This window comes from Octopus sinensis, linkage group LG26, assembly GCF_006345805.1.
Source record: "Octopus sinensis linkage group LG26, ASM634580v1, whole genome shotgun sequence".
Classification (NCBI taxonomy): Eukaryota; Metazoa; Mollusca; class Cephalopoda; order Octopoda; family Octopodidae; genus Octopus; species Octopus sinensis.
In genome coordinates this window covers 18,657,489-18,663,488 of record NC_043022.1, presented here as the reverse complement: position 1 = coordinate 18,663,488, position 6,000 = coordinate 18,657,489, and the positions used below count along the sequence as shown (strand labels likewise).

General features: G+C 45.2%; 1 protein-coding gene across 4 annotated transcripts in view; it reads right to left on the bottom strand.

The window, feature by feature from the left end:
* LOC115224764 (mitofusin-2) overlaps positions 1-6,000 on the bottom strand; it is a 54,908-nt gene that overhangs the window by 1,590 nt on the left and 47,318 nt on the right. For all 4 annotated transcript variants that reach the window (XM_036513762.1, XM_036513761.1, XM_029795666.2 and 1 more), the window contains exons 14-17: positions 5,001-5,218; positions 4,299-4,427; positions 3,092-3,288; positions 1,904-2,038 (exon numbers count right to left, since the gene is read on the bottom strand). In XM_036513762.1, coding sequence (XP_036369655.1) covers positions 1,904-2,038; positions 3,092-3,288; positions 4,299-4,427; positions 5,001-5,218 — 679 coding nt within the window. The remainder of the gene's footprint in view (positions 1-1,903; positions 2,039-3,091; positions 3,289-4,298; positions 4,428-5,000; positions 5,219-6,000) is intronic.

Here is a 6,000-nt window from a genome sequence, read left to right as displayed (position 1 = left end):
CCAATAATTTAGATCACGTTAAGACATTAAGTTTGTACCATGGAACCAAGGGCAACCTCAGTCAGGTTGGTATCAAAAGGGTTAAACTTGGAGCAGCCCAAATATCCCTCAGTCAATTTCTTCCAGATAGAAACAAGGAGAGACAAATTAGACACAAGTACTTGAGTGGTGCTTTATTATATCAAAAGACAAAACTGACTTCAGCAGAATTTGAACTCAGAACATAAACAGTTGGAAGAAATACTATTTGGCATTTTGTCTGACACTCTCATGATTCTGCCACAATAATAATGATTTCAAATTGTGGCACAAGGTCAGCAATTTTGAGAGGGGAGGGGTTAGTTGATACTTTTGACCCCTATATACCTGACTGGCACCCTGGAGGGATAAACGGCAAAAATGACCCCAGTGGAATATAAGTTTGAGATATATGAAGACAGAAAAAATGCTGTCAAGTATTTTCTCCAGCCTAATAATAATCCTTTCTACTAAAGGCACAAGGCCTGAAATTTTGGGGGAGGAGACTGGTTGATGACATTGACCCCCAGTGTTTAACTGGTACTTATTTTACTGACCCTGAAAATATGAAAGACAAGTCGACCTTGGTGGTATTTGAACTCAGAACACAGCAACGGGCGAAATACTGCTAAGCACTTTGTCCAGCATGCTAATGATTCTGCCAGCTCACTACCTTCAATAATAATAATAATAATAATAATAACAATATTAATCATAATAATAATAATAATAATGGTTTCCAACTTTTCAAATTTGGCAAAATGTCAGAAATTTTAGGGGAAAGAGTTAGTCAATTCATCAACCACAGCGCCAGAAGAAACGCTGGTAAGCATTTTGTCTGATATAGGCAAAGCAGTGGCTGTGTGGTAAGTAGCTTGCTTATGAACCACATGGTTCTGGGTTCAGTTCCACTGTGTGGCACCTTGGGCAAGTGTCTTCTACTAAAGCCTCGAGCCGACCAAAGCCTTGTGAGTGGATTTGGTAGACGGAAACTGAAAGAAGCCCGTCATATATATGTATGTGTATGTATATGTTTGTGTGTCTGTGTTTGTCCACCAAACATCGCTTGACAACCGATGCTGGTGTGTTTACGTCCCTGTAACTTAACAGTTCGGCAAAAGAGACGGATAGAATAAGTACTAGGCTTACAAAGAATAAGTCCTGGGGTCGATTTGCTCGACTAAAAGCGGTGCTCCAGCATGGCCACAGTCAAATGACTGAAACAAGTAAATAAGAGTAAAAAGAGTACGGGCGAATGATTCTGTCATCTTGATCCCTTTATAACAATCCTTTCTGCTGTAGGCACAAGGCTTGAAATTTGGAGGCTGAGGGCCGGTTGATTACATCAGCCCCAGTATTCAACAGGTACTAATTTTATCGACCCCCAAAAGGGACAAATGGCAAAGTCAACTTTGGCAGAATTTGAACTGAGAATGTAAAGGTGGACAAAATGCTGCTAAACGTTGTGCCCAGAGTGCTAATCATTTTGCCAGGTCACTGCCTTAACAACAACCGTTGCCAGCTCGCCTGGCCCCCGTGCCGGTGGCACGTAAAAAGCACCATCTGACTGTGGCCGTTTGCCAGCCCTGTCTGTCACTTGTGCTGGTGGCACGTAAAAAGCACCATCCGATCGTGGCCGTTTGCCAGACTCGTCTGGCACGTAAAAAGCACCCACTACACTCACGGAGTGGTTGGTGTTAGGAAGGGCATGCAGCTGTAGAAACATTGCCAGATCAGACTGGGCCTGGTGCAGCCTTCTGGCTTCCCAGACTCCAGTTGAACCGTCCAACCCGTGCTAGCATGGAAAGCGGACGCTAAATGATGATGATGATGATGAACAACAATGAGGAGGAGGAGAAGAGGTTGAAGCAGCATTGTCACAAACCTGAGTGTCTTTGACTTGGAAGTGACGTCCTTTAACTGGTCAATGTCCTTCTGGATTTTATTGATTTCATCTTGCAATTGATTCTTGGACAGGTCAACTTGGTGGCACACAATGGAGAAGGTGGAGGTCAGCTCCCTGTTGGAAAAAATGAGAGAGAGTGAGGGTATGAAAGAGAGAGAGAGTGAAGGTATGAAAGAGAGAGAGAGTGGTAGTGGACTTATGTAGGTATGGTTGTATGAGGTGTGGAAGGTTGGAGAGAGAGAGAGAGTGGTGGGGGCAAGAGGATGAGAGAGACAAGGAAGGAGAGAGTAGCACATGTGAATGTGGAGTGTGGGCAGAAGTGAGAGGAGAAAGACAAAGAGAATACTGTGTGTGTATGTGTGTGCATGCTAATGGCATGTATGCGCAATGCACTGACCAGACAGTCCAAGCTGTCTTTACCCGATCTTCCTGCTGATTACCAGCAGGTCTCAACAGAAGCATTCATTTGTCATCTGTTGCTGCCTTTTCACATTTAGGGCCATTTAAGGCACCCTTGTGTAGCACCCGTTTGGCCCGTTTGATAATTTCTTTGTCAGTGTCTATGCTTCACTTCCATATAATAGAACTGATTCGACTGTTTGTGTGTGTGTGTGCATTAGTATATCTGTATGCATGGGTAGTAGTGTTTCCTTGAATCTGTGCATGCTTTGTGTGTGTGTGTGAGATAATTCACTGGCATAAGTACGAAGTGTCAATAGTGTTAGCGTCCACAGGTACAATGCTTCACTTGGAGAGTGACCACAGCTGGGACCGGATGTGTGTGTGTGTGTGAGATAATTCACTGGCATAAGCATGAAGGGTCAATAGTGATAGCGTCCACAGGTACAATGCTTCACTTGGAGAGTGACCACAGCTGGGACTGGATGTGTGTGTGTGTGTGAGATAATTCACTGGCATAAGCATGAAGGGTCAATAGTGATAGCGTCCACAGGTACAATGCTTCACTTGGAGTGTGACCACAGCTGGGACCGGATGTGTGTGTGTGTGTGAGATAATTCACTGGCATAAGCATGAAGGGTCAATAGTGATAGCGTCCACAGGTACAATGCTTCACTTGGAGTGTGACCACAGCTGGGACTGGATGTGTGTGTAGGTGTGTGCGGGGGGGGGGGGGCCTGTGGTGACTGTGGCTAGTGTCATACTCACTGTTTCACCTGGTGACTGCAGTTGGAGCTGGTCAAGTCCACAATCAGACGTAGCTTGCTGCTGGCGTATTCCACATACTGGCGTTTGAAGGCTCGTTCCTTGGCCTTGTTGGTCCATGTTAACCGCTCGTAGCAGTAGAGTAGACCATACAGGGCCCCACTCACTGCAATCACCCGCCACCCAGCAGCTTTAGCAATCTGTAAATAATAGTAATAACATTAATAATAATGGCAATAACTTTTCTGCGATAGGCACAAGGCCTGCAATTTTGTGTGTATGGTGAGGGTGGAGCTAGCCAAGTGCACAGACCTCCCCCACCACGTATTTCGTCTGCCGTTAAGTGTTCTGGGTTCAAATTCCGCCGAGGTCGACTTTGCCTTTCATCCTTTCGGGGTTGATGAATTAAGTACCAGTTACGCACTGGGGTCGATGTAATCGACTCAATCCCTTTGTCTGTCCTTGTTTGTCCCCTCTATGTTTAGCCCCTTGTGGGTAGTAAAGAAATATATTTTGTTGACTCTGAAAGGATGAAGGGCCAACCTCAGTAGAGTTTGAACTCAAATTGGTTATTTTTGGAATATCACTAAGCTAGCTATGAAAGACCATATCTGACCAGTTTTAACTTAAAACAGGGAGAATAATTTGGTCAGATATAACCGCTTTAAACGATGATTATGCTGATGATGATAAACAGCTAGGGGCAATATAATACCTATTTCTTTACTACCCACAAGGGGCTAAACACAGAGGGGACAAACAAGGACAGACATAGGTATTAAGTCGATTACATCAACCCCAGTGCGTAACTGGTACTTCAACCCCGAAAGGATGAAAGGCAAAGTCGACCTCGGCGGAATTTGAACTCACAACGTAACGCAGACGAAATACCGCTAAGCATTTCGCCCGGCGTGCTAACGTTTCTGCCAGCTTGCCGCCTAGGGGCAATATAATACCATAAAGGAAAACTTTAATCATCACTAAATTTGACTGAGGGTTAGGGTTACCAAAACACCTACACTGCTAGAAATAAGACTTAAAAAACTCTTAATGCTGTTAAAAACACTTCTTAGGGAATTAAGAGATTTTAACTCTTATTTCTAGCAATGTAGGTGCTTCAGCACCCTCAGTCACATTTAGTGATGATTACACACACACACATTGTTTTATCAAGGGCTACATTATTTGATATAGGTGGAGTGTAACATACCATTCCTACGAGAACCATGGCACCGACTGTGGTGCGAGAGGTGACTGAGGCAAATGTGCTTAACATAGCAACAAGGACTTCACTGGATTGAGATACGTCTGTGCGTTCTGGCTGTTGAGACTGTGGGGTCTGCAAGAGATGGAGAGAGAGATTAATGGGTAATGAGAGAGAGAGAGAGAGTCTTAGAGTGTGTTGGAAAGAGTGGAGGAGAGAGGGAGGAGTACTAGAGAAAGAGAGAGTGTTAGAAAGAGAGTGGTGGAGAAAGGGAGATAGTGTGGTAGAGAGAGAGAGAGAGAACAGTGGAAGGAGGTTGATAGTGGAGTGGAGAAAGTGCTGGAGGGAGAGAGTGGCAGGAAGAGGGAAAGAGAAAGAAAAATATATAGAAAGGATAGAGAGAGAGAGAGAAAACAAGGATAATGAAGAGAGACAAAGACAATATGAAACAAAGTGGAAGAAAGATGGAGATATTGAGAGAAAGAGAAACAAGAAACATGAGAGAGAGAGAGAGAGAGAGAGAGAGCAAGGGAGGGAGAGACTAGGAAAGACAGAGTGAAAAAGGGACAGAATAAGAGACAGAGAAAGAGAGAGAGAAACAATGAAAGAGAGATAAGAGCAAAAGGAAAGAAAGAGAAAGTAAAAGAAAGACAAGGAAAGAAAGAGAAAAAGATAAAAGAAAAGGAAAAAAGCAGTGTTTATATTTACCGTAATTCCTCCGACTAAATAATTCTGTTTCTTCAATGGCAAGAAAAACCGTTGCATGAGAGCTGTCGGACCAAAAGAGAATCGGAACTCAATGTCTTCATGGAAGTCGGCACAGAGGTTGCGACAGTCTAACCGATACATAAGCTCAAAGTCCCGATTCGGGAACGGCAGTTTGTTTTGGATCTTCTCTTTGTCTTTCAGGAGGGTGGCCATTTGCTCTGTGTCAGACGAAGTCAACGTGGCAGGTGTCGTGGGGATAAGGAGGAGCAGCAGCAACAACAACAGCAGTCAGAACAAGGATGATGAGGACATGTGGAGAAAGAAGAAAGAGGCGGGGTGGAGGAAAGATGACAAGATTAAACAAGCATTTAAGATTTCAATGTGGAACATCAGTGACAGACGAACATCATCATCATCATCATCGTTTAACGTCCGTTTTCCACGCTAGCACAGGTTGGACGGTTCAACCGGGGTCTGGGAAGCCAGGGGCTGCACCAGGCTCCAGTCTGATCTGGCAGTGTTTCTACAGCTGGATGCCCTTCCTAACGCCAACCACTCCGCAAGTGTAGTGGGTGATTTTTACGTGCCACCTGCACAGGTGTCAGGGGAGTCCGGCATCGGCCACGATCGGTTGGTGCTTTTAATGTGCCACCGGCACGGAAGCCAGCCAAGGCGTCACTGGCATTGGCCACGTTTGGATGGTGCTTTTTATGTGCCACCGGCACAGAAGCCAGTTGAGGCGACGCTGGCATCGGCCACGTTCGGATGGTGCATTTTATGAACCACCGGCACAGAAGCCAGTCGAGGCGGCGCTGGCATCGGCCACGTTCAGATGGTGCTTTTTATGTGCCACCGGCACAGAAGCCAGTTGAGGCGGCGCTGGCAACGGCCAAAACAAACGAGGTGTATATGTGTGTGTGTATGCGCATGTCTACTTGTGATTCTATCTAAACGGGTGTTGCCTTTCTGTTTAACCCTTCTGACACCAAGATGCCTGAGC